The sequence below is a fragment of the Athene noctua genome, chromosome 2, assembly GCF_965140245.1.
Source record: "Athene noctua chromosome 2, bAthNoc1.hap1.1, whole genome shotgun sequence".
NCBI classification, from domain to species: Eukaryota; Metazoa; Chordata; class Aves; order Strigiformes; family Strigidae; genus Athene; species Athene noctua.
The window spans coordinates 122,737,885-122,765,651 of record NC_134038.1 but is presented as its reverse complement, the minus strand read 5'-3'; the positions used below and the strand labels follow the sequence as shown (position 1 = coordinate 122,765,651).

General features: G+C 41.6%; 2 protein-coding genes across 2 annotated transcripts in view; both read left to right on the top strand.

Moving 5' to 3' along the window:
• The window catches only part of ARMC3 (armadillo repeat containing 3), a 60,559-nt gene extending 56,589 nt beyond the window's left edge, over window positions 1-3,970 (top strand). The window contains exons 18-19 of the mRNA XM_074897972.1: window positions 1,940-2,102; window positions 3,616-3,970. Of these exons, the coding sequence (XP_074754073.1) occupies window positions 1,940-2,102; window positions 3,616-3,825 (373 nt within the window). The 3' untranslated portion in view covers window positions 3,826-3,970. The remainder of the gene's footprint in view (window positions 1-1,939; window positions 2,103-3,615) is intronic.
• A 14,127-nt stretch (window positions 3,971-18,097) lies between these two features.
• On the top strand, window positions 18,098-27,202 carry MSRB2 (methionine sulfoxide reductase B2). The gene is made up of 5 exons (XM_074897970.1): window positions 18,098-18,220; window positions 19,221-19,327; window positions 20,308-20,384; window positions 24,360-24,507; window positions 26,149-27,202. Exons 1-5 carry the CDS (start codon window positions 18,112-18,114, stop codon window positions 26,254-26,256), a joined length of 549 nt encoding a protein of 182 aa, XP_074754071.1. The 5' UTR covers window positions 18,098-18,111; the 3' UTR covers window positions 26,257-27,202.
• Window positions 27,203-27,767: the final 565 nt, after the last annotated feature.

The following is a 27,767-nucleotide window of genomic DNA, read 5'->3' as shown; positions in this document are numbered from 1 at the left end:
TTAGAAAACCCTTGGGACAGGAACTCTCTTGTATTTTGTTTTCCTATAGAGCCAAAAGCTTGAGACATTTTCCTAATGTAGTTTTTAGGTGCTACTGTAATTAATATCCTGATGATTTAATACTGCCAGGATATTGCAATGGTGTGTGTACAGACTATTGTTATCAATGTGTGATTCATTAGTTGCACTGACTACTCAGCCTAGGCACCAATCACTGTCATCTCCAAGCAGTGTGTCTCCTTTCATCTTCTCCTTAGTTTAACCTTTACTATCTTAGCAGTTTCCTGGCTGCCTTCTGAATCTGGAGAGTTTGGCATCAGATCTCACTGAGTCTCACAAAATTTGTTTCTTCTACTAACTCATTTTTAATGAAGTGATCTAATGTGATATGAGGAATGACTTTTCTGTTGATTGCAAATTTTGACAGGACGGATATTCATCCTTAACTATCCATCTGTGTATAAATCACGCTGCCTTCCTCAAGGTGGAATCCATAAAATGCTCTTTCAAATCCTCTCTTCAGACACACCAGTGAAATACTTGCAGACACACCCAGCGAAACAATCACGGGAAGTTTAAGTAGAATGTGGGGATTTTTATGTGTACGTTCCATTTTAAGCGGCTGCCTGATAGTGCGTGTTGAGTAGGAAAGAGAGGAGGAGGCAGCTGCCGCAGCCCTCGGCAGCCTGGCAGCTTGAGCAGAGTTCCTGCTGTGCTCACCGGGGAGGGAGCTGGGGTAGATGAGGGAACACACGATAGCACTGGCTGTCTTCTTTTAAACAAACGCAGCGTATCTTTGTGCGCACACAGGAGTGGTGTGCGTGGAGGCTCAAGAAGCTTTGGGCTGGCTGTAGGCACAAGCAGCACAAGGGACTGCCTAGATTGCCCAGCTTCTTCAGGTTCACCCAGTAATTCCCAGCTTCAAGATACCATGTCGAGCCTGCTAGGTGATAAGTCCTTGTGCCCATGCAGTTGGAACCAGTACCTCCCCAGGCCCTAGGTTGTTAGAAATAAGGCCTCTGAGGTAGCCTTGCAGGTACCGCACAGGCAGAGCCTGTTCACAGTTACAGCAGAGGACACGATGCAGATTTTAACTCCCTGTCTGAAGCAGTGGCTTGTGATTCCCACGTCAGCATTGCTACATTGAGAGTCCTCAACAACATGTGTGCCTGTGGCTGAGGACACTGAGAAACAAAGGTCTTTACATACAGGGGCCACGCGTAGGGGAGGTAAAGGTGTGTGTATGAGGAGGCAGGGACTTACAAATCAGGGCTTAATCTCATGTGTGCACAGTCGGCCAACAGACATGCTTTTGGCAGTGTTTGCACAGATTGTGAGTTCTGACCTTCCATTTCTGTGACTGAGCCATGCTTTTTAATGGATAAATACACACCTCACCCCCCAAATACAGACTTCAGTATGAGAAAGCGCATGTAAAAGTTAAGGTATCCTTTATGGATATAGCTGTTTTCTTGTGTTGGGATAATTACCTGTGACTTTATTTTTGTCATATATGTTCTTATGCCTTCATTACTATTCAAACAAATGGTTGGGCTGGGGATTGTAATACATAGCTCACATAATCTGTTAGCTGTAAAGATGACTAGCTTCTGAACTACTTCCTCAGTAATTATGCTGTTATTAATGATTTCCTCTGAGGACTTGGTGCCTGTACTAGACCTCTTCAGAATCTCAGCTGACAGCTGTTGCACCTTGGTTTAGGTCTGTGACAAATGTGAATGACCTGAGTTATGCTTATCTGTATTTAACAGTGAGCATATTTAAAATACCAATTACTGAATTAAAAAAAAATAAAGCAACTAGAGCAAAAGTATTAAAGTCTTGTATGTCATTCACTTATTGCTTGTATACATTTGATTTTGCTACATTTTTAATGATAAATTATAGATGTAATTGATCCCAGTATACATTGGAACAGGTTTGTTGCGGACAAGATGGGTGGCCCAATTGAAAGAGACAAATTACACGACTTCAGCTGGGAACTTCACATAAGTGAAATAGAATTTGAACTGAAATGCAACATTGTGCCTATCGGGAAAGTAAAAAAAGGGACATTCTACCACAGGGCTTTACTTTTCAAGGTACATTAACATTTATTTTATAGCATAACGTATTGATGTTAAATATTGATATTATAACCTAAAGTATACTTGCATCAGTATAATATAATATTTATATTAATGTAAAATCTTTTGTATACACTTAAGTCATTTTTCACTGGCAAAGTTGATTTCCCAGTGAATGGAAGCCAGCATCGCTTCCTTCTGTAAACATTCTTGTTGTCATTAAATTGTCTTAAGTGATATCAGCAGAATACTTGATAAATGGCAAAAAGCCAAAATATTTGATTTGGAGTCAAAACATTTTACATTTTCTGTAAACTGTAAAATATTGAATTATGCAGCTTCTTTTTTTTTTTCATGCTGCAAATGTAAACTTGTTGGGACAATTTTTATTTGGTATCTATCCAGTATTCTATGATAGTATGTAACAGCTTTTATGTTCTAGTTTCTTAGACGGGGAAGATTAATTTCTTCTGTCTTCATGTGAAGACGTACTGGTACAGCCTGCTTATCTGTCCCATCTTTTTTCCTTGGCTCTTGGGTAGCTGGAGTTTTCTCCTTCTTGGATGAAAAGGAAAAGAGAAGTAAGGGCCTAGCACATTAAGCGGGAAGGACCTAGGAAACAGTACACAGGAGAAAGAGCACAATCCTAAATTTATGGTACCCATGGGGAGAGAAGGTTCCTGACATATTTTATGGAGGTCTGAGGGCATGAATTAATTGTGCTGAAGCAGCACTGGTGTTTGCTTATCCTGCACTGTCCTAAGAAACCTTTGTAGGGATGGATCATCTCTCTTAAAGCCACAGCAGTCTAAGCAAAAGATAACTTTGTCCACTTGTAACAAGTTAAAAATCCTTCAGGATTTCATTCCTTCACAGCAGATGCATTCTGAAAAAACAGTTCTGTGGCTGGAAAACATTATATGTCTGTCAGTGATAGCGCAGCACGGAGGAAAGGCAGGTGTTTCATCTAGCAGAAGCTTGCCTCACATTTCATTGCCTCCCGCATTCGCAGGCCTGAAAAGCAAGGAGTGTGCTTTGGAGTGAAGCAACAGTCCTAAAACTTACATTGATAAAAATGCTGCATTTTTACACTTAATATTTCACACTAGCTATATGGGTGCGATGTACCTACACCTCATTGCTTGAATAGATGGTTTTTCAAAATGTTATTCAGGAATGAGTCTTCCAACTAGAAAAAAACATTGCTGGGTACTGTGGGTGTTGCACTTCATTTGAGATCTGAAGGACTGGCTGATAAAGAAATGTATCGATGTCTGAAAAGAGTTAAAATGAATATTTTTCATGTTGTGCATAGAATATGGCAGAAATAACATTTAAAACCCTACACTTTCTAAGCAGAACCAACAATAAAGATTTGCAGTTTGGAACACTAGAGATTTACAAAATCTATTTCTAGAAAACTCTTGGCCTTTCAGGTATTTTCTTTTTAAGCATCTCTTAGCCTAGCTGTATATCACAGAATTTACATGTATTAACTGTGATTAACTCCTTTTTCTATCCTTTTTAGGTGATAGCAGACAGAATTGGCATTGGCTGTAGTTTAGTTCGTGGCAAGTATAACAGAGCTTGGAATGAAGTTAAATTGGTTGATGCCTCTCCTCAAGGAATAGCTGGACTTCTGCTTCCTCCTCAAGATTATATTGTAGATCTAATGTTTGAGCCAGGCTTTTTGATAAAACAGGGAAGTGCAGAGGCCGATCAGTACAAACATATTTAATCATCTTGACAAATTTCACCAAAATAACTATCTTAAAGGTGTTTGCAGTGCTTATATTTAGGAAATGTAAGGGGTTTCAGGTCCAGCTATGAAAAAGCATTATATTTAGTATGGTGTCCTCAATGTTTAATTAAACATATTTTAGGTATCCAACTTCAAAGCTTAGAAATTTTGTTAATTATTTTGTAGTATTTTAAGACTAAACTGTAAAACTACAGATAAAAATTTGGTAGATAAAGAATATTTGGTATATGTTACCATTATAATGCTTATTAAATAGGTTTAAATTATTTCCAAAATACAGTGTATTCATTTTTTTCTTATGTTCCTTCAACTCCCGCGCACATTTATAGGAATGTATATAAATGTCCATGAAGCAAGAAAATGTGACATCTGGTGAAATAACATCACCTAAAAACAACTGGACGATATTTTTTATATGAATAACCCAAGAACTGAGAATTAGAAGAACTAAGATAACAGTATACTTTCAGCCTCTGTAGAAAACATCCCATTTATATTTCTTGGAACTTGGCAGAGTTAACAATTACAGATAATAACATACCTGGATGAAAGTAAATACTGTTTGTCCTGGCACAGGGAAGACAGATGACTGATAAGTTATTGTTTGCAACTTCCCTTTAAATTCTTTATTTTTCACTTGAAGATAAAATGGACTCTGAGAAGTTTTTTACAGGGAATATGTATTTCTTGCAACCTTGGGTAACATGGTGTTGCTGAAATGTGGTGGTGCATCTAAAAGAGATAAAACACTGGCTAGAACACTCTAGTAAACACTTGCTGGTGAAGCTGTCAGGAATGTGCTGAAGTATTTCAGGGAGCACCACTAGTAAGTGAGTTTACTGTGGAAAACGGAGAAAAAATCCTGTCAAGAAGTTAGGCCAGTGCAGGCAACACTGCACAAAACTGAATTTCAGAAGGCCAGAACACCAACAACGCATTTTCTTTCTGCTCACCAAAAATGTGATTAAAAAGTTGGGGTATGTGTTCTTTAAATTTTTTAATGTTTGTATAAGCACAATCACTTGTATAGTCTGCTTTGGTTTGACGAGGTTTATATCTGTTGTATTCATTACTGCTTATGAGCATGATCCAGCCACTGCCCCTCCTTCCTCTTCTGACATGCAGCATGATTTTCTGGTAGCCCTTGGGGGAACATTTTATCTTTCTGTTGTAAATTCACTTATGGCCTCAATGCTCATTTCTTTACCTTATGTTCAGCAGTACTCTCAACATCAGAATGAAAAAGAACTCTGGAAGAAAAATACACAATATGGTAGCAGAATTGAGTGGAAGGTGAGGATGAGTTTCTTATCATCAGTATGTAGCAGGTAGGGGACTGATGAAAAGTGATATGCTCTCACTGTCTGGCATGATTGGGTATAGAAACCTGCAACTTTGAAAGTGCAGTAAATGGAAGTGAAATAATTATTTTCCTACTAGCTATCATTTTGTATAGTTTTCTTACTTTGGAATTTCATTATTTTGTATTGGAACCATAATGTTAAAGTATGACTTACTCTGAGGAGGTCTTGAAAAACAAAGCAATTTCTGTTGTTTCTAATAAAAGTTAATATTTTAAAAAAGACAAAATGTAAGTTTTTCAAAATAAAAGTTAGGAAACCTATTCTAGACATTTCTCTGTGTGCAGGGACTACTGTGACTAAGGGGATTCTAAGTGGATAATTCCAAGCTCTTCAAACCAGTTTTTGGCCGAGACCTGTTTCTGAGGGGTGCTTCTGGTAAACACCTTGCTGCAGAAGTGGATTCTTCAGTTTTTCCCCAAGCAGATGCAGAGGCAGTACATACTGCTGGCAGCAGCAGCACCAGTGCTTCCATGCTTTCCTTCTGTTGCACTTGATCCCTGAACAGTAGGAGCACCGAGGTTAACTTATACTTGTTTTATCTTTATGCTAGCAGGGAACAACTGCTATGTAATTTAGAGAATTAATGCATTTCAAATAGTTTTGGATTACCCGCTGCTAAACTACAGCAATGGCAGAAGATCACTCCCTCAAACTGTGTACTCCCTTGCATAGTAGAAATTGAAATGAACTTTTTCTCCAGTAAATCTCTGTTGCTGATTAACTTTGGATCCTGAGAAGAATTCAAAGCTCTTAGAGCAAAACAGGTGTTTCTTTTCAGATCCAAGAGGAACTTTTATTCTGTTATTTTTTTACATCAAACTTGGCTTCGGGGAAAAACAAAAAGGTTTTTTATTAGTAAATACAGGTTTTGAATGGTGACATATTATTTCATCTAGATCTCCTCTGCATGAATCTGCACCTCTTATACTACATGATTCATTTCCTCATAAATCCAGCTCATTATCAGTGCAGAGTGTCAAAATGGAGACTGTGGAGAGTCAGTAGACATTTACTGGCTAGCACATCAACTTAGTTAAGATAGAAAAGTGCACTAATACATTTATTATATTCATAGCTCTCTTGCTAGTTTATACAAGAGTCTTCTCCAACAACTCATTTGCAGCACCTGTTTTCCTTCAGAAGACTGAAAATAAGCAAAAAAATCCCATATAATTCAAGCCCGAAAACAGCATATGCTGCCACAGCAAAGTAGAAGAAGAAAGCATAAGAATGAACATACAGGCTCAAGCCAAGAGTCTGTCCAACCAAATAACCCATCTCCAGCAATGGTCAATATAGGAAAGGTTAACAACATGGCACAAATACATTTCCAGATTACACTGATAGGTTCAGCAGTTTGCAGTTCAGGGACTTTCTTTGTGTCTAGGTATTTAACAGCTCTTAAAGCTTTCTACCTTCACTACAGATGTGCAAAGCATATAACTGTTTTTAATTCTGAGCCTGTGACCTGCTGCTTTCATTAATATCTCCTAGTTTTTGTAGCAGAAGAGACAGCGCACATCCATTTCCTCTTTAGCTTCACCATAATGTTTGTTTTCTTATGGGTCTCCATCCTATCTTCCCTCAGTGTTCTTAACTAGTACTCTTTCCTAAGTATACTTATATGCAGGGTATATTTAATCACTTATTGTGTGAACTCCTACTCATATCTTTGGTCATTGTGCTGTTCCTTACTTGTACCTCTTTCAGTTATGCTATTTTTAGAAATGAGACTAAACCTGCATACAATATTGAAGAGTTTGTCATGTATTCTCTCTTTTTTTTTTTTTTTCCTAATAGCTCCTAATAATCCATTTACAAATGACAATTACTGAGCATTTAGCTACGTGATTTCCCAGAATTAAGAGATATGGAGGAGTAGGTACAGCTCATTTCAAGAATCTTAGTATGCAAGGTCTAATAACATGTCTTTAAAGTTCTCCAGATAAGCTGTAAAGTCAGTGGTTACAGTGGGAAGCCTAACCTGTATCAGTATCATAGATCTCAGGATGCTCTGTATAGCTCCATGGTCTTCCTGAACCCTAATGTGAGTCAAGGTTTCCTTGTGATTCCATGACAGATAACTCCATTGCCATGTGATAGCTGAGCAAGCAAGAGGTACCAAATAGACTCATCATCATGAAAAAAAAAAAAAAAGGTTGTCTATGGAAATTATATGCTTAACATGACATTGTGGTTCATCCTCCAGACCTTCACACTATTTCCTTGTGCAATAAAGGATTTGGCCATTATGCCTTTGGGACATCTTGAGCTGCTAAATGCAACAGTAAATGGCAGCTCTTATGCTCCTTGAGGTGGAAGGTCCAGATTTCCAGGAGATGTCTTTTTTGACTTCATGGACTTAGTCCATTTCATGTGTACCCTCTGTTACTTCTGATCTTAGAGGAGAATAAGACACACTGGAGAAAGAGTTGGAAGAACAGGATGTATCAAATAAAGACAAGCCCAAAGTTCAAGACTTAAGAAAGAACAATAAATAAACAGCTCTTATACCTCTTGTATCTTTCTTGATTAACTAGAAAAATACATCTGCCAAGCTTCATTCCTTCATTCCCATGTCTTCACTCCCATGGTGTAAGGACTAACAAAACTAGCCAAAATGGGAGAAAAGTCTTTCACAGTACTTTTGAATATTTTGGTTAGTAGACTCTCACAAGCTCCTGAAGGTGTTCTCCAGTTACTATTCCTTCTGTGTTCTCAGAGGCTGGTTGTGAAAATGGTTTCTAATCCTGTGCCAGAGCTCTTGGTCCTACAGAGCTTTGAGTGCCAGAACGGAGGTTCAGTGGCAGCTAATTTGGAAGCCTCAAGAATTTCACTGATATGAAACTGAGCAGTCAGCAGAGTCACATTTATTGATTTAGTCACTCAGATCAATTGAAAAATCAATTGATCGATGCAAGGGTTTTCATTCTTCATAAGCCTTCCTTTTTTTTTTTTTTTTTTTTTCCATAATGAGGTACTGCCATGCGACAGCAACTGCCAGCATGGAGGTGACAGTTCAGGCAGCAATACAGGTTTGGGCACCTGGGATATTTGGTACTACAACACGAGATACTGGCTAGAAGTTCCTGCAGTAATAATCACTTGTCAGGGCCCCAGGTGAAGCAACAGGCCTTACTGGCCATGACCCATCTTGCCTGGGACCCCCGCCCCCCTGCCCGTGGCCCAGGACCCCATTTCAGCCCAACCTCTGCCCCAGTGATGGGAATTACAAACAAGTAACCAGCATGGACGGTTCAGTGACAGCTGTCACAGAGGAACAAGGCACAAGCCAAAATGACAGCCTCTGCGGATGGTAAAATGTTACTTGTGTCAAGCCACAGGTAATGGGAAGAAGCATTCTCACATCCAGTCTGTGTGCCCATTAGTATTTATCCTCATCATCTTAATAATGACCACTTGTGACAACTGAGTTGAAATAGTAGATAGATTTGGTATCCTTCTATCCAAAACATCACTCAGTGGTAAGAGCTGGGGTGTCCCAACCCAAAACACTGGGCGTTGCGACCCCCCCACCCATGGTGTCCATGCAGTGCGACACGCACATGTCTGCTGGGGCACAGTCCAGCCACAACAACCAGACCAGCAGGGAATCGGGAAAGCACAATGCTTGCTGAAAACCGTAGCTCGGAGCCAGCCAAGCTGTGTTCAAAAAGTTATTATTTATAGAATAAAAGAGCCATCGAATATGACCGGTAAGTTATTCATCAAACTGGCCTGTGTAACAGCATCATCTGTTAACTTGCTCTGTCCTTTCCTTCACTTTCCCTCTTTTTTGTTTTTACTCTCTTTTTGCATCTTCTCTTCCATATGCAGAAGCACAAGTATAGCAGCACACTTCAGCACAAGTGAGCTGAAGGAGCTGTGTTGGCCATGTGTGTGTTCACCCTGTGTTCCTGCACGTTTGTAACCTACATGTTAAGGCATGTCTGTCCAACAAGCCATACCAGGGTATCCATAGCCAGTGGTGGGATCCCAGGCAACTGGGAAGTGCCTGAGAAGGCAGGATTTGAGCTCCCAGGGTCCTTCCTCCAAGACCCCTGAACTCGCTTGCATGACGCTTTGCCAACCTCCTTTTGAAACAACCCCAGGCCAGCACCATGGCCCTGGAGGGGTTGCTTCTTCCTAATGGCAGGATCAGCGAGGCGATCCGCTACCAGCACTGGGATAGTGTGTGGGGCACACGGGTGGTGCTCAGGATAGCAAGGGTGAGTTCAGACCCACCTCCCACTGCACAGGCCCGCTGCCATGCAGGTGGGCGAGGGCTGCAGGCTGCGGGACAGGGAAAGCATCCGCACTGCCACTGCTGGGATTTGGCTGCATGGGAGCAGAACAAGGTCAGTCGCAAAGTAGTTTCATCTTTTCACCTCAGGAAAGAAAACACACTGATAAACATTGGTTTGGTTGTGGGCAGGGGTGGTTATGAATCACAGGATTGTTTTGCAGGAAAACATCCCCTAATCTATGGCCAGTCTCTCCTCAACAAACTTTGCTTATAATGCAGCAATGGCAAAATCCTTACCACACCTTGACAAAAGACCTCTTTTTCACCGGGGTAAACCATTTCTGAACTACAGAAGCTAAAAAAAGAGCTCTCTCAATGCCGTACATTGGATCTATGTGAGGTACTGGACACCTGCAGCCCTATAAGCCAGAGGGATGCTACCCAACTGCTGAGAAGTGGGGCTGGCTGTGCAGCGAGCTCTGGGAGGCAGGACTGTGCCTGCAGATGGCAGAGGTGGCTCTCAGTGGTCAGCTAAAACATGTTAACTGTTGAGGGCTGAGCAACACATCCAAAACACCATGAAGCACCACACAGAGATAAGAACACATCATACAGCACAGATACCATGTACAACCATCTGCTGGCACATCCAGGAAGCAACCCCTCTACCACTACAGCTGTGCCAAGGTGTCTCCTCTCCTCACAGGCAGCTGCACGTCTCCCTGGCCAGCACTGAAGGAAACAACCAAAGGACTCTGCTCCACCATTTTGCCATTGGCTTTGCAATACAGCTATGTGGACTTGGGGCATGATTTCTTCACATTGTCTACCACTACAGCTATTACAGCAAAACTTTGCAGATAATTAACAGCTCTATAGTCCTCTTAATGAACTAATTATTTTTCCATTATACAAACACTAGCTCTGACACTGAAAGATATCAGAAATATTGGAATAACTTTATCTGGCCTTCATTGTCCATTGTCACCCAGGCAGAATTTAGAGTTCAGGTACAGGTAGACTATGTGCAGCAATGACAGAAACCCGGAGAGACATGTACACATACATGTCTTTGACCTATAAAAATGTTATTTGTAGGACATGGAAGAAATTAGTCTGTTGGAGACACAATGAGCTAGTAAAAGCTTTTCTCTCATTATGGAGTGAGCTTATTTGCATGCTAATGCACCAGCTAGTTCTTCCAGCTCATTGATGTTTCACTGACATGCTGAGATGCCATCTATGGAAACCATGTGTAAAGCATAATTGAAGCCAGCTCTTGCCTGAAGTTGGATAAATGTTGGGGGAAATACAGGAAGATGCGAAAAGCACTCATATCAAAGTAGGCAGCAGATCCTGTCACTCATGCAGTCCTTTGCCCAGGCTATACCCACCTACTCAAATGCTGTTTACAATCAGCTCTCCTCATTCTAGTCCCACCTTGCAGGGCAGCACAGCAGAGGGGTTTTCTGACCCTGTCTTCCAGCAGTCCTAATGCTTGGTCTATGCCAGACCACCTTGCCTATTTTAGAATAAGAGACAGAAATGACTCCTCAACAACTTTCTAGAAAGTGCAGTGCCATTAGGTTTTGTGTGGAGGTCTACCTGTGAGCAAACTTTTTCCAGACTACATAAAGCTTTAGACCTGCCCACTGCTGTTTCTCATTCCCTCATCCATGCTGCATAAAACAGGCCAAAGTAACAAACCCTCTGTGGATTCCATAGTTTGTAACATCCTTCCCTTTTGTGGTGCTGATGTTGTGCAAGTTTGCTTTAACACATGGTGCTAAGTTCTTGCGAAACAGAAACCACTCCAAAACACAGTTTATTAGGGTAGATCATACAGAAGAATCACATGCTGTGACTGCCAATTTCTTTTCACTATGCTATTTTTGCTGTAGACTTCTAATGTAAGTGAGTTTAATCCTAGATCTACCCGCTATTAATGGGAGCTGCGGTACCAAAAACAGAGCCAGATGACTAAAGGCTGGCCCTTAGGTACAAATATATGAAAAAAAATCTGGGGGTTGTAAGACCAAACATTGGATGAGCTTAGAGCTATTCAAGTATTAAATTCCTTCAGGAATTCCCAATGACGAGACAGCTAAGTATCAGGAATTAACAGGGACTGAGGCTCTGCAGCACTAGGCCAAATGTTATGCTGGGTGTAAGAATCTCATGGCAGTTTCCACAAGCCAAGTGCTGCGTAGCATGTGGTATGCTACTAAAATACAAATAACATGACATGGAGGGTGAGTTCAGGATGCAGTGTTACATGTGCCAAGCAGCACACTGCTCCATTGGTCAGGGTGCCGCCTTCAGAGCAAAACCTCTGGTCAGAAATCTGCAGTTATTTACACAGGGATTTGTCTGCAGCTTTTGATACTATGGGGTAGAGGAGGTATAAGAAAGGAGCCACCACCAATTTAGTGTGTTGTTGCCACTTGTCGTGTATTTGCTGACCACAGAAATACAGTAGTAAACAGGAGCACTGATTTCAGTCAGGTCTGTGCTCAGTTTTGGTACTGAAATGCCACTGAACATTAGGTATGCTGGGAAGGTGTCTTTGCTTGCCACTCAAAAATTAAAGCAATGCATGCTAACCAACACGCTAGCAATACCTGATTTACCAGTATTTTTCCCTGCTAGATGAATGGCAGTATGATGTGGAAAGAAGAGGTCTCCGTAAAACCTAGAGCCTGCTCTGATCCTTTCTACCCTCTTTCTACATAGCAAATATGGACTAAAACATTTCCAGCAGAAGCATAGACTCAGTACACTCTGACTTTTAAAAGGCTCCTAACCTAAAGTTCCCATAGAGGTAGTTTTACCTGCAGATCTGGCCAGATCTGAAGCTGGAGTAGAAATTTTTGCTTGGCCCAGAGTTGCTCAGATGGGCCCTGGAAAGGAAGCCCCAACTCCTGGTCCTGAGGGAGTGGAGTGCTGGGCCAGACTGCCACTGAGCACTTCATTTTAATGAAATGGAAAACCAGCTCATGCCTTGAGAACAGAATGTTTTTCCAACAGGTAACTGGTGAGCATGCTGGAAACGAAGGATTATAACCAGATCTTGAAGTATTGCTAAAAGAATGAGTTTAAGGCAGGCAAATATCACTAGACAAAGTAGAACTGCATACTGTACATACCTGCAAATCCCTCAGGCAATTTTTTGAATTAGAGTGCTCTCTTGCACTGCTTCCACCTTGCTACGTAGGTTTCTTATTTTTCAAATAGCATATGCATTTGAGAAAATCACAGTTTGGTTTTAGATAACTGGGGGAAAACCAAACAAAAAAAAAACCTAAAAAACCTCCAAAAACCCAGATGCCAAATTCATTTTGAGATATTTCTCCCCCCTCCACTATTCACCTACTTTACCAGCAGTTCTGTTCATTAGTCCGTAATTCTTAAGTGAAATCAAGAGGTGAGTCCAGTCTCCCTGTCTGGCCACGAGGCAGGTGTCTCTTCCAGTGAGCCAGCAGTGTGTTCAAGTGCCCCATCAAACTTCCCCACAAGCTCAGTCACAGCCTTTAGGGCTGCTGAAAGCTCTGACAAAGCTGCTGCAGACTCAGAGCACAACAATTCACACTGAGAAAAGGAGCTGGTGGCAGGAGGATGTACCCTCTAAAAAATAGAGGACCAAGGTATTTCTTCTTGGCCCTTTAACTTAACTTGTTCAATGGCATCCATTTTCTAGTATAAGATTTCCAGAGAACAGACGCTGCCAGGAGTCCTTACCCACACAACACAAGTGAATCAGAACCTGAACTCCCAGCTAAACCATTGTTGCTGCTGGTGGCTCGGACTGTGACCAGACAAAAGAACTTAAGGTCATTCATAAGAAGTAAGGCATGTACACTCAGCCTCCGCTTTCTGCCTATCTATCTTCTGAACCAAGAGCATTGCAGTGAAGATGAGTTACCAGCACAAAAAACAGTGCGTGACTCTACCAGACATACCTGCATCACAGCAAAAGTGAGATGGAGGAAATGCAGAGTTTGCACGGGATTTTTAAGGAGCATGATTTTGTCCTTTCCCTGATTAGAAAATGCATTAAAAATAAATCTTTTGGGGCTCATCAAAGAGAGAAGGAAAGTTCATAACTGCACTTATATGAATCCCAAATTTTAAAATACATCTAAAATGAATGAACAGGAATTCTGTTCTGGTGAGCCCTACTCCTCAGGAATTCATGTTTTCTGGGAAAGAGGCAAACTCTCTTATCAGGGAAGTCACTCTACTGAAGGGAGAGCAATTTCCCCCAATCGGAGTGTGAAGCATGACATATCCTGCTCTTAAATCATTTATATTTTACTTTTTTATGATGCAATCATGAATTAGCTTTTTCTGCATTTGTAATTAGAGGATAGAACAGATGGTCAGGGCTTAGTTCAGGGTGATAAATCCATTAAGATAACCTACAGAAAGCTGCTGCTACGGCAGTTGCTGCCAAATAACTGTTCATTCAATGCTTTGTTCAGGCTCTGGGTACTGGGTAGAAGAACCATCCCAGTTCTGCACTACCTTGAGGTACAAGGGATAAGAAATCCCACACAAGTTTGGGGAATGTATTATTACTGTATATGTGGCTCAAGAAACTTGGATAGTATTATATAGGGGACGTATAGGGCAATCCAGGAAAATAGCCTGGAGTCATTGCTCCCTAATAGCTACCCCTGCAGATACACTCACTCCATCCCAGAGCACATGTCTGCTTTTCAAAGTGGATGAAATTTAGCTGAACAGGTGGCCCAATTGCAGAGCAGAGTTTTCTCTCAAGGAGTGATTGCAAAATATGTTTCACTTTGAATTAATGTCTTCACTCATTTTGCAAGAAATTTCTCAAAGCATTTAGAATCCTAGAATAATTTACCCTGGACAGGACCTATGGAGGGCCTTTGGTCTAATCCATCTCAAAGCATTTGTCACATTGGACCAAACCTGTAGGTCCCTTCCAAATGGAACTATTCTATTCTATTCTATTCTATTCTATTCTATTCTATTTCCAATTCTAATTCTAATTCTATTCTAATTCCATCCTTCGTCTTACGCTAGTCCACAAATATGACCTATATTTTTCTAAAAACAGAGGTCAGAATAATTAGGTAACATATAGCTTATGATTAGCAAAATGAGATATTAAATTGTAGAGCAAACAAGGCAAGAAGTTGTGTGTTTGTTATTTCTGATGACGTCTTTGACCTGAATCACATTATGATACTCCACAACTGAACCTCAGCAGAATCCGTGGGTCAGCTTCACAGAGGGTCAGATCTCTGTTCAGTCTCTCTGTGCCTCTGAAAACCAGCAGTACCCTTTCGCAAGATGCTCTGGCAGTTCTGCTACTAATAATTTTTTCTGAAATCCCTTTCAATCATTAGAATTCAGCACCAGAGCATTACCACATGTCTTTGGATAGCATTTCCTTGTGGAAACAGTATCTCCATATACCAGGAGCTGAGAGTTTTCACATGTGAGTGGCTAGAAACTAGCTGTGGAGTTGTATCAAATCTGTTAGAGGAGGAGGAAGACTGTGCTGAAGAAGGATGAGGAGTTCCTGCAATCATCTCCTACAAAAGCAGTGAGGATTTCTGTGGGGAAAATGGAGCCTGCCACAGATACAACCTACCCACCCAAGTGCTCATGCCGGTCCCCTTTTTTTCATTCTCCAGGGACCTGGGCACCCATTACTACTACATGTGACAGGTCCAAGCCAAATTCTTGTACGCTGAGCTCCCATAGGTTTCAATGGGAACGTCCCATAGGAGAGGACTTACATTAGGTATGACAAAATAGGCAGAGGAAAACTGATAGCATACAAATACATATAAAATAATAATACCACTACTTCAGTGTTTTCTTCCATACACAGTAATATCAGGGGCTTTATTAACAAAAGCTGCTTAAGCAGAGGTTTGAATTTGAGCAGGGTTCATTTGATTTCTGCACCTCATCACTTCCTGGCTGACTGCTCAGTATCTGCCAGCGTAGGCATTATGTGATGCTCTGCTTGTCCCCAAAGCTGTCAGTCAAGACAGAGCCTGGGCTAGGAAATGGTTAGAGCCCGAATAAATATTAGTAGGATAGTCTGGACCGTGACCGCTTCCCTCCTACTCTCGCCTTCACCCGCCTACACACATGCTGCTGCTGCTGCCTCAGCGCAAAGTAACGCTACAGGAGGAGCTGAGGAGCTTCTCCCCCATCTACACACATCTAATAAGACATTGTGCTTTTGATGAGTGACCCTTCCCTGGATGCAGCTTGTGTATGTGCTGGGGTCAGGTGACGTTTTTAACAAGAAACCTACTGAATTACAATTCAGGGAGAATTTAGTTGAAAATTTACATAATGTAGCTAGGGGAGACTTTTAACTGCTTCCTCTTGTGCATAAGGGAGAAAAAAAAAAAAAAAGGAGGAAAATTAAGTAACAGCCTAATTGGCTTTTATAACAGTCTATGGGGAGAAATGCAGGCTGGTTCTCTGCCTAGCTACAAAGCTTGGTATGTGCTGTAACCATGGCAGGCAATATTACAGGCATGACAGGACAATGATTTGGTTTTTCAGCACTGAAGATCTGAAAATATTAAATACCTCCAGCCGGGGGGGTTGTTTTCTGCTTGAGGAAGAGCTGTCATGCTGCTTCAGAGGACTGCAGGTCAGACTTCTGCTGGAGGGAAAAATGGAGGATCTGATCTGGCGGTGCACCCCCTCAGTGTGGATCAGGGCCATTGGGACGAACAGGATCTACCTCTTCTACCACCACGCTCATTTTAATTAAGGAGCAGCTTGCAATAAACTGGATAACAGAGAGGATGAGGCTAGGGCTGGCTAGCCTAATGCCTTCTGCTCCCCTGGGTGCACGGCCCAGGCGCCTGCTCCCCTCCTCCAGAGCCCGAGGAAGGTGGCACAGCAATGGGCCTGTGCTGGTTCAGTTCCCACTGCCTCGAAACTGCTGCATTTTGGGATAGTACCAGTACAAAGAGCTGCAAGGAAGATATTGATGGTTCGTTTTTTATTGAATTTTGTCTTTTAAAAAAGCACCAGTTAAATCAATGTCAATTACATTAAAACATGCAAGTTTCAGGACTAATCACTTTCTCTCACCCTCCTTCATTTCCCAGATACTTCAGGGAGAACCCCATTGATTACCTGTCCTTCTCAGCAGCAAACACTGCCTGAGACCAAGGCCAGGAATGGGAGGGAAATGCCTCTCTTCCACAGCTGAGCCAGAAACAGCAGCAATGGGCCCCAGGGGCCCCAGGAGCAACACCATCGCCTGCCACCACGTTCCAGCCCTAAGCCATTTGCCAAAACGGGGAGACTGTCAAACTGGGCCTCTCCTCTCCAAAGGCTCCTTAACACGTTCCAATCCCCCCCTAAACTGTGGCTAAATGACTGATATAAGATGCCATAAGGGTAAGCTACAAGGCATCTGGAAAGATCTTTCTCTGATCTTCACTTTCCAAAATGGCTGAACATTGAAAAATGTTGTCCTTCTGCTTACAGCATAGACACTGTCCTCTGCCTGCATTGAGAGCCCTGGCAAAGGGCTCTCCTCCCTGCCCAGCAGCACTGCTCTCCTACCATCCTGAATCATGATCCTGAGGACTCACAGGCATCACATCCCCAGGATTTTTATCAAGGTACTCTGGCATCACTCCACCATATCTTATTATATAGGACAAAGCCATTAATCAACTGTGTGCCCCCCTCTCCCCTGCCGCCGCAAACAGCGAATGTGATCATCTACGAGCCTTGCTGCTATCCGTCTTTCGGTGCATGGCTTTGTGGATCCGAGCAGAGGATTTGATTATGGCCACAGTACCAATCATACGCAGTGTTGGATGTCCTCCACTGCCATTGAATTCAGCGTCTCAGACATGAGGTTCGATAACGTTGTAGATACACAGGACTGATCACACAATACTATTTTTTAGCTTTGATTTTAAAATTAGGCTAGAAGAATTAGACTAAAAAGCAAGTAATTTTGCATTAAACACCATTATTAGCTTTGCTATCTGATGAAATCAAAACAGTTCCTCCCACATCATTCAGTAATGATGAACTAATCCCAAATCAGGAAAAAAAAGCAGACAACAGCATTAAGGCTTAACCTGTCAAACTGAGTTGTGTTTAGGTCTATCTTTTTAGGACAGGAGGCCAAACTAAAATACGTGTCCTATTACAGGTATATTTATAGGCCAAGTCAAAGCAGCTGCGACTGCAAATCACAGTGCGTAAACAAGGAGCCCCTTAGCACATCTCCTTCACAATTACTCAATCAATACAACTAAAAGCAATGCCTATGACATTCATTAAGGAGAGCAAGAGCACTTTTGCATGCAAATACCAGACTGGTTCTCCTTAAAAACAACCTATAACTGCTGCAAGCAAATGCCTCGACAGGATTTTGTTGTATTTACGGCTGCAGCGATTGTTCAGTTTTTAAACCGATCTCTTTGTCTTCTCGGTAAGAAGTGATTGGAACCTTTACCTGCAAAAACCGCATCGGTATTTAAGCGGGTGCTTTACTCATTGCTTTTATAAAGAGCAATTATTTAGGGTGAACGCTCGGATTAGACGTGCAACCCTGCGGGGCGGGACCGGAGGAGATGCCAGCCCCAGCCCCGGCCCCGGTCCCGCCCCGCCGAAATGGCGGCCCGTCTGTTCCGGAGGATGTTCGGGAGCCGCCGCCGCCTCCTCCTCCTCCTGCACTCCCCGCCGAGGGGCTCCAGCCCCGGCTGGGCCGGCGGTGGCACAGGTACCCCCTGCCCGGAGCCTGGGAGCGGGGGGACAGGGCAGGAGCCGCCTTTCCAGGGGAGGGCATCCCCGTCCCCCGTGTCCTCTAACTGGTTGGCAAGGGCTGTCAGATTGCTGCGGGTATTTCTCGTGAATGGGCGGGCTAAACTATAGGTTTTTATAGCTAAACTGTAATTTTCAAAATCCTTTTTTTCCTCCAATTTCCCTCTGCATCGCAAGACATGAGTCCAGGAAAGCGTTCATCCCTCAGGAGCTGATTTTTTTCAAGGATTTTATGCTGGTGGGAGATAAGCATGGAGAGAGTTCCCCACCTCAGACTTCTTGATTAGGAAGGAATGAAACTGTTTTACTTACTGTTTTTCAGCCAATCTATTAATTCTGTGCCAATCCCATACCACCACAAATGTTCTGCATGGTGTGTGTACACACTCACAGGAGGTGTTGCTGGAGGTTTGCACCATGATGGGTGAGCCCTGCTCTCCTGTTGTGTGTCCCTTCACTTAACTATGGCCCCATTTCTCTTGGGCTGTAGGTGTTGCTTTCTTCCAGTACTCCTTCTCCGCGTTGCTTTTCACTGAGGCTTGTGGAAGTTGCTAGTCTTTAATAGCTCATAAATGAGCATTAGTTCTGGTTTCTGAGGGTTTCCAAGAGGCAAACTGCCAAACCTTTCAGTGATACCCAGGGATCTGGAAGGAGCCCCAGCAGACCAGCAGTTTCTGCACTGGGAGAGTGGATGGTTCCTCTGGTCGTAGGTGCCCGTTCCCATTCAGAGCCTTCCCAAGTGGTGTGCTGGAGCTGCTCTCTGCACGTAGCACACAGAATGGAAAGCAGATGCCAAGTCCTGCACTCGCCCCTGCTTTTATGTCCCTGAACTGCCCTCTGTGATCTGTCTGTACCCACAGAAACTTTGGGAGAATTGAGATGATGACAGAAAACATCAACAGTCTAAATTAAAATGGTGTTTAAAATAATACAGATTATCTTTCTGTATCTAATTGAAGACACGAGCTCTCTGACGAAACAAGCTGAAGCAACTGTTACTACAGACTGGAAAAAAAAATTGACTCCAGAGCAATTCTATGTTACAAGAGAAAAAGGAACTGAACCGGTAAGCAAAAGCACTAATTCTGTCCAAGGATAAGTCACCTCCTCTGTCTGCTAGGCACAGAAAAACCTGCTTTGGGGAGCTGTCACCACTCAGTTGCTTCACAGGTTTTCCTCTGCCTTCCTGTGGATGAAAGTTAGACTCAACATACCAGACTGGGTTGATTTTGTTCTGACCCAGGCTGGTTTGCAGATGAAAAAACATTCTGCATTCTTTTCATTTTTTTTTTTTTTTTCAGGGATACTTGCTGCCAGCTCAGCCGTCTGTATGGCAGTAATGGAGGCCTCTCCAGAGGGGAGAGTGAAGATCATATTTTTGCCCTGTAGTCTTCTATTTTTGACCATATGTAGATTAGTCATGCTCATCTTGTGCATAGCACTCCATTCAGGAGCTGGTTGTCCCTCATGTGCCACATCACCCATCCACCTTGTTCCCATGCTTTGCTTCCTAATGTGATGGAGGCCATGTAGCGTTGTGGGTGGAGAGTCAGTGTCCCTAGCCCAGAGTCAGGACTTCTGCGCGCATGGAGCATGTACTGTGGGATTAAATCATGTGAACCGTGCCCAAATCCTTATCTGTAAAATAAGGATCCCAATTCCAGACCATGCAGGGAAGAGGAGAGTCCCTTTGTAGATCCACTTTGAAGTTGTGGCACTCCACAGCAGAGCCCTGGTCTTTGGGATCCTGCACATTTCACAAGTTCCTTGGAGGTCATGACTCTGGCCCTGGTACCTGGATGATTTATGCATCTGACTAGTCTCGAAGTTTCTGGGGGCAGGGGGTAGTCTTCACTATTAATCCAAAGGCATCTTCCCCTTCATTTCTTTAGGCTGCTAATGTTTGTTCTTCAAAGCCCCCCTGTGAAGCCTTCTTTTTATGGTTTTTCTTCTGTTTTGAATCTGATTCCTGCATGCTTGTTCCAGATGGTGAGCTTTTAAAGACCCACATTATTAACTTCTCTTTTTTTCTTCCTTTTTTAAAAGCCATTTAGTGGGATCTATCTGAACAACACAGAATCAGGAATATACTACTGTGTGTGCTGCAATGCTCCATTGTTCAGGTAACATCCTTTAGATTTCATAGCATCCTTATCATGTCCTAACAATGGCAGGAGGGGCAGTGTCTTTTTGTGAGAAGAATGGAAAGTGTAAGTCAGAAGAACAATCCTTTGGCGCCAGAGTGCTGCGTATAAGATTTTCAGAATGCCTGTGGTGATACAGGTACATGGTATGCCCTTTTCTTGAGCATATGAGGGTCTCCAGTGGCCAGCAGACAGTAGTCGCTACCTTAGGGCCTGCCTTTTTCTCCTGCCACACACACTGTCCTTTTTGGTCGATAACAGTTCTCTGTTTAAGAGGACCCTAAGCCGCAAGCTGCCACAAAATACATGTATTTATGCGTGAGTATCACTGTATGTTTGCTCTGTTCTTGTGCTCTTCCATAATCACATTTTGCCACTCATGCTACTGGGCTTGAGAGACCTTTGGTCTCCCTTAGTCTACCTGTTGTTATGTTCCTACTGCTGGGTCCCTCGTACTGGAGCTGAAACCTCCTCTTCACCCCCACCCCCTTTTTGTTTCCTAAATTAAATTCCACTATTTTTGCTTTTTTGGTTGCATCTACTTTTTAAAACCTGACTGTGAACAATTGTGCTATTAACCTCTGTGCTCTTTACAATACTATATATTTTGCAACTTCATTAAAGTCTAAGTAAAAAGGAAATAGAGTGCCTCGGAGTAGGATATGCAAAGGGTGTTCTGTTCTCTGTAACTGATCCAGGAAAGACAGTTCCTCATATTTTTGACCTAGAAAATAGCCCTTTTTTATTCTCAACTGAGAGTTCAGTGGAATACAGCTGATATGCCTATTTTTGTGAAGATTTTAAAGGATGCTTCACAGATCAGAACTTCAAATGGGAAGCTGAGGAACAAGAGGTCTGGATAGTAAGAAGTGGGGAAATATGTATTTAAAAATATACCTAAACTAAGCAATTAAATGGTAAAATTGGAGGCTGATAATTGTGAACAGTTTTTCTTTGGTCAAGTACAGAAAACTATTGTTGTGCAAATGAACATTTGCTTAAATATATCTTCTTCTGTAGAAGTTTGCTGATAAATACTTAAATAAATTTATTTATTTAGTGCAGCATTGCAGAACATTCTGAAGACAAATACAAAACCTAAAAATACCTCTGGAAAATTCAGATAAATGAGAGAAATTTTAAATTACTAAAGTGTGAAGAGTTCCTTCGATTCCTTCAAATTTTCCTTGAATTTAGGCATCCTTTATATTAAACAATAGATATTGACAAGCCAACATGAAGAGAGATGAGCACTGGGGGGAGTTGCTTCTGCTGCTAAACTAATAACAAAACAACAATATAACCAAACAGTTATGCTGCTTTTTGCAGTATCCAGCTCTGAGAGAATACATATACTTTATTTTAAATCAAAAAATAATGCTGAGCCTTACAGACTGATTCAGGGACATAAAAACCCCCCAAATTTACAGAAGAAGCCTTTTAAGAAAACTGAAAATTATTGAATGTGCACAATGGTCTGAAAATATATTTTCCATGAATGCATTATGTTGTGGAGGACACTGACAATGCCAGGAAAAAATTGTATGTGATAGGAGATTATTTTTATTATTTTTTTTCCCTAGTGCATTAAAAATGTTCTTTCTTTTTCAAATGCATTAGATCATTAACTACAGGTAAACATGAAGCATTTCTTCCTTTCTTTCAAAGTATACATGCATGTATACAATTATACTAGAGTTTATTACCTTCTGTTACCAAATATTAATTTGAAAGAGTTGGAAATACATGGAACAAACCCCTAACCTTTATAGATAGCAAATTGTGCTGCTTTAATGAAATCTCAAACCTTCAGCGAACCATAAACCTACAGCTGAGATCCATACAGCAAAAAGCACTTTTTAGAATTATCTGGATTCCATCCAGGACGACTGAAATAGGGATCAAAGTAAATGACATGTGCTGGAGGAATGGTGTGTCGAAGGCTAATCTAATGCATATGTTTAGGGAAAGTCCATTTATCCATAAATTAAGTGGTGAAATACTTCAAAGGACAAATATGATCTTGAACAGCAATATTTTTGGGTACTAAAATGTTTCTATTAGGGATAATAAGTGATATTACTGTTAGTAAAACCACACAGAGGCCATTTCTGTTGAGAGCTAGTTTAACAGCTCAAAAGATTGATCCTTTAGCAGTGGAAAACATCTACAATAAACTTACGTATTGTGAGTGGCATGTAAGGGATGGAGTCAGTCAGGGTCAGATGCAAAACCCACACAGCATTAACAACCTTCCTTGACTCTACAGGGTTTCAGAGAGGATCCTCCTATCTACTTATGAATAAGCAGAAGAATCCCTGTGACAAAAAATGAAGAGTTCTGAATGAAATCTTTTGAAAATAAAAAAGAAACAGCACGGGTATATGTCAGGGAAACTCAGAAGTCATGTATGGACATTTGTGTTCCCCCAGGTTATTTTCTGGGACTCTGGCTGGTAGGCACAATGTTTGTGTGGTTTTGTAGCAGGGAAGGCAGGGAGCCCTTTTTGGCTGGAAAGAAATAGGCCTGGAGCCCTAAATACCTTCTCATAGAAATGCAGAGTCTGCAAACTGCAATTGCTTCGGTGCAGCCTGCTTCTGTGCTGCGTCCTGTTTCTTCCCAGTGTTATGGAGGGGAGGAGGTAGGAGAGCATTCCTCACGGGTCTTTGTGGATTGGTGCAAAGAACTGAGCAACAGCCCGCACAGAACCTAGCCTTTGGTCATTCTGTGTTTGTAAATCCTCTTTTATTTCCACAGTTGCATTGCTCAAAGACAGCCCTGTACAGTTAATTATAAAATGCATGCTGAAGCTGTTCTTTAGGTTGGATTTTTTAAGCTTTTTGCCCAGCTTGTTTGTCTTTCTTTCTAAAAGGCCATACAAATAAGATTTTCAGGTTTTTCTCCACTGTATTAATATCCCACCAAAATATACATGATATATACTAGATATTTTGCTTCGAATTTTTTATTGATTAATGGACTAATCTCCCTGATCACAGAAAAGCTGCTGGTGGTGTTGGTGTCTCCATCCACCACTAGATGCCAGCAAGAGCATTGGGTTTGTGAGACTGGGCTAAAACATGGGAAATCGTGAGGAAATGATTGTGGTGGGTCTCCATACTGCTTATCCTAGTAGTACCTGAGTCTGTCTTCGTTTCTCGCTCTAATTCACACTAGGTCACTTTTCACCACACGAAAGTACTTCTTGCTATCAAAGCTTGCACAACTTTAAATAGGATGTATTATCTCATTTCTGTATGATAAATCCCAAAAATATTTTCTGATCATATTTTCCAATACACTCTGGGTTTTAATATGCAACTAAACAGGGTTGGTAATCTTGGTTCTTAACAGGAGGCACCCACAAGCTGAGAGTCTGTAGTACTGTTTCTGATGGCTGTGATTATCTCTTGGGAAAAATAGATCTTTGTGCTGTGAGGATTTGTCATTGGTTGATTGATGGTTTGAGTAAGGCTCTGTTTGATTTTCCAAACCAGTTTAGTGGCTGACTGCAAGCTGAATCCATCATCAGACATGAGCCTGATCCAGTGGGGCAACCCAGCCATTTTCCATACTTTGTTTCTTCTTGTAAACTCTCTTCTCTGAGGTTGTGCTGCATTGGACCAAGCTTCAAACTGCAACTTTGCAGGTGTAATTCAGCTAAACAATGCGCTCAGTTGTTGGGAAAACCTTTTTTCAAGATTTATAAAATGCCAACCTGTCAGTGAAATAAAAATGGTGAGGCAAAAGCTCCTGTTGTGGGCTGATTGAGAATTCCCTTTGGAAAAGAGCTTCCAGCACAGTTTGATGCCAGTGAGAAAACTTTTACTGTGCCAAATATTATTAATAGTAGAACAAGACAGGGATGAGAAAAAAAAGCCAATGTTCTTATTAAAACCAGATGCTTTTGTAACATCTCTGTTATTAATTAACAAGATCTGGTTTCCACTATAGTTCAGAAAAGAAGTACAATTCTGGGACTGGATGGCCGTCGTTTTCTGAGGCTTATGGTACTTGTGGCAGAGATGAAAGTAATACCAATATCATGAGACTACAAGATAACTCGTTGGAATCAACTACAACTGAAGTCGTCTGCAAACAGGTATGTTTATTTTGAAGGTGATACCCAAAGATCTTAACAACTAAGTTTTCTTCGTGCTCATGAATGAATCTACCTAAATACAGCAGTGAGAATTATGGTATCACTGGAACTATTCTGTCTCACTTCTTGATATGAAACACATAAGTAGGATTTGAAATATCAAATATAGGTAGTTGGTTTGGGATGAAGAAAATTATGTGACTGAGGAGAGTAGTTGTGTAAGTATAGCCAAGGGCTGGAGTTTAGACAGAAAGTTTATTCAGAGGACATCAGGTGAACTGCAGGATGTGACAAGACAGTAGAAGAGACTCTGAGATTTAGTCCACGCATTTGGCCCATCACAGGGGCAGTCCTTCCTAATTCAGTCCTGCTAAACGTTTGCTGAAGCTGTTCTTTAAATATCCAGCAATGGAGAGTCCACAGCCTTACTAAGTAATGAGTTCCTACTGTTGGTTAGACACTGGGGAAAACACTGATCTTTCTTTGCAGCAGTTGCTGTTTGCCCGGCAAGGTGTTAGTGGTGCCCTGCATCTTCACAGCTGTCTTCTATGAGTTCTCTTATTTCACAGAACCCACCCTTCTATTTTGTGTAGCTATTCTGACTCCCTCAATCATCTCTTTTCTAGACCAGAAAGGTCCAGTTCCTTCAACTGTTCCTTTTTACACAGTGTTTATTAGAGCACTGATCATCTTGTTGCTCTATTTTGCACTCCTTCCAATTAATCCTTTTCCTTCTTGAAGGACAGTGCAAAGCTGGACCTAGCACTGCAGCTGGGCCTAGCCTGCATCAGAGATTAGAGGCTGTTTAGGTACGTTATAGAGAGTGTTCCTGTCCTTACACCTTTGCCTTTCCACAGCCCATGACCCATACTTTTTTTGGGGACCTGCTATAATACCCAGGTCCTTTTCTAAAGAACTACCACCCCTAACCATTTCTTCCCAACCCTAAATCCGTGCTGTTTATTACTTTTGGTAAGGTATAAAAGTATGCAGTCGAGTTTAATGAATTGCATCTTGGGCTTTTTTTTTGTGTGTGTGTGTGTGTGTCTTTTTCCAAACTGTTAAAACTGCTAATACTGCCCTCCAGTGTGCTTGCAGTCCTTTCTAGCAGGATTAGGTATTATCTGCAAATGTGACAAGCATTGCTGTACTCCATTAGAGTTCATGTTTGGAATTATATCCAGCAAGCACCTTTCAAGAACACCAGCTGGAGAAAACCCTCCAATTTTATAATGACCCACTGATAACTATTCTGAGTATAGTTTTTTCCCATCAGTAATTTTGCAGGGGAAATCCTCAGCTGACCTGTGGTGAGAAGGACCTACAGGGACTGTCTCAATTAACTTGAAATTTTCATTATATATTGAGATGTCTCAATCCTCCCATTTATTTCCTATTCTTTCTGGCATTAGTACCTTTTGACTTCCTCTTCTGGGATCTACCTGTTTGGGGGCAGAGACTCACGCACTAGCCAGAGGTGATTACTTCAGGATGTATTTCTAGTCCCTTCCCAAGACTCCCCAACCCACACAACAGTGAATTCATCATACAGGTTTCTTAATTCAGGATAGCACAGTAGGTACCAGCATAATGTTGGTCCATAATTGCAGTGGTAATAATGGTACATAATTCCTGTTGCAGTGTGACGCACATCTAGGCCATGTGTTTGATGATGGTCCCACAGCTTCTGGGCAGAGGTTCTGTATCAACAGTGTTTCACTAAACTTCAAACCCAGCTCTGCTCAGTGAGAAGTGGATCTCTGTGGCTTACAGAACATCCTTTCACTGCTTGTATAATAGGCTTGTGAAAAACTCTCACACTTTTAATATAGAACTCAAATTTTAGAACTTATGCCATTGTAGCTTTGCTTTCCAGCTGTTATCAGTGTTGATAAAATACATATTTTTGTGGTAACTCTTTGGCAGTCTGCCTTTTCATGGTTAGTGTGATGTAAGTGTTGATCTGTTTGTTGTATTTTTTTAATTAAATAAAATCTATGCAATAGTTCACATGCATAACTATCATCATTAACTGTACTGAGGCTGCTGAAATGAAGTGTTCTCCTGAACCTGACTTTGCCTTCACCCAGGAATACAGGTGTACATGGCTGATCATGCCAGAGCTTTTACTTCTGTAAAATCATCATATCCTTCTAAAGGGAGTGAAAATAACATGAATCTCCAAATAAGGTTTGAGGGCTTTTTTTCCCCCTGATGTGAGAGAGACCTTTAGCCAAGCCAAGTGACTTTTCCATGAACCCATAAAAGCAAAGTCCTGAAGGAGGGCCTAATTAAAACGATTCCACTCAACAGAACCAGTGGAGACACAGAGTCTTTCTTCTTTTAAATCAATTATTTTAATTCTGTGTCCAATAGCAGAGCTGAAGTAGGGTTTGCTCCAGGAACTTCCTCTTATAGAAATAATATGATAATAATGTAACGATCTGTGTAACATCTCTAGACTTCTGTTATGGGTTGTGTATTTAAGAATCTGAAAATAAAGATGAATGTGAAATTTACTACATTTGGCAGGAAAAAGCACCAAAAAACATGTTCAGTAAGGTGATGCTTTTGTTGAAAACATGCCTTGTTTTTTTCTTCTTTGTGCAAGTTTGTAAATACTTCTGTATTCTCCCAAGTATTGTCACCACAGTTTGCTGTAACAGGAAAATAAACTGTATGTTTGTTAAGCTGAGTTTTCCTGCTTTCAGATTTTTTTCCAGAGAAAATAATATCTGAGTCAGAACATCAGCTTCACTAAACTGGCTGGGTTTAAATGCTTCCCTGCTGAGAGTTACTAGGCAACATCTCATTTGGCTTTACCTATAACAGGCTGTTTCCATTCTCCCCACTTCGGTTGCCTCAGTAATAAAAAGGGTGTGTTCATTTACTAGTGTAGTCTTAAAACTGTTTAATGTTTTCAGAAAATGGACGTCTTTTGCACTGAATTTACTTTTGCTCCTTCTGTCTTGGAGCTCTGCAGTTTTCCATTCTCCTGTACTTTCTCCGGGAGAACTCTACAACACTGTAACTTTTAAAAGCATCATACAAAGACAATGATCACTACAGCCAACCTAAACCAGAATGGCACAAAGGCTACCAGAGGTGTGAAGCGGCATGAATGAAGCAGACACTTGCTGCTGCTGGTTTTATGTAGTGTCATAGGTGGTGATGGTCACATTGTCATCAGAGGTGTCTGTTAACAGCAACAGCACACTGCTTGCTGTGTCTGTGCTGCAACATACTCTGCCATGCAGAGA